Source organism: Polypterus senegalus, chromosome 12, assembly GCF_016835505.1.
Source record: "Polypterus senegalus isolate Bchr_013 chromosome 12, ASM1683550v1, whole genome shotgun sequence".
Taxonomy (NCBI): Eukaryota; Metazoa; Chordata; class Cladistia; order Polypteriformes; family Polypteridae; genus Polypterus; species Polypterus senegalus.
This window is the reverse complement of record NC_053165.1, coordinates 52,738,230-52,738,961: the sequence shown is the minus strand read 5'-3', so window position 1 is coordinate 52,738,961 and position 732 is coordinate 52,738,230. Positions and strand designations below refer to the sequence as shown.

The following is a 732-nucleotide window of genomic DNA, read 5'->3' as shown; positions in this document are numbered from 1 at the left end:
TCTCACAGTTATCAAGGCTCGAGTGCTCTCCGCTCATGACAAAGGCACACATGCAGAGGTCATGGTAATGATCAAGAAGATCCTCAAGTCAGGCAAGCTGAAGATACTGCGAGGCAACAGACGCCTTTACCCTGAAGCTTGGACTAACCGAGGATGCACCTGTCCAGTCTTAAACCCAGGTATGTGCACTTCTTCTAAGATCAATGGCTCATTATGGTTAGGTCAGGTCAGGCTGGGGAGCATGCATTGGTACAGCTCGTTGCCGCTCCCAGCACACATTGAAACAGCTCGGGATCCTGGTTGGCAAACCCTCAGGCAGATGCACGGTCCGGTCCCACCCCCTAGAAATGACCATCTATCTGCCACAGCCAGGTCTTATGTGGGCATCCGCTTGGCTGGTTGGGCTGAAGCACCCTCGGGGAATCGCGCCACATGGCTGTAGTGCCGTAACTGATGCTCCCTCATAATGCAGGTAATGTGCCTCATTCGGGCACATAAAGTCAAACCAGCAGAGTCTCTGAAGAGAATCATTATGGGCCCTCAATAAATTGGCCATATTTATCAACAAACCAGAGGATGCTAAAACTTACCACGCTCAAATTTAGAGTCGTCTATGTTAATTTGATTGATTCATTTTCTAAGCACGTTTTTGTTAAAGTGGATGTTTGGGGAGTGAGGATTAGTGTGGTTTTTATATTTGTACTGTACTTATATCTGTATGAACATCACTCA

At 47.5% G+C, this 732-nt stretch overlaps 1 protein-coding gene across 2 annotated transcripts in view; it reads left to right on the top strand.

Annotated features, from left to right (window-relative positions):
* Window positions 1–732, top strand: part of si:dkey-202e22.2 (netrin-4) — a 42,612-nt gene that overhangs the window by 35,305 nt on the left and 6,575 nt on the right. For both annotated transcript variants that reach the window (XM_039771285.1, XM_039771287.1), the window contains exon 9: window positions 9–179. In XM_039771285.1, the coding sequence (XP_039627219.1) occupies window positions 9–179 (171 nt within the window). The remainder of the gene's footprint in view (window positions 1–8; window positions 180–732) is intronic.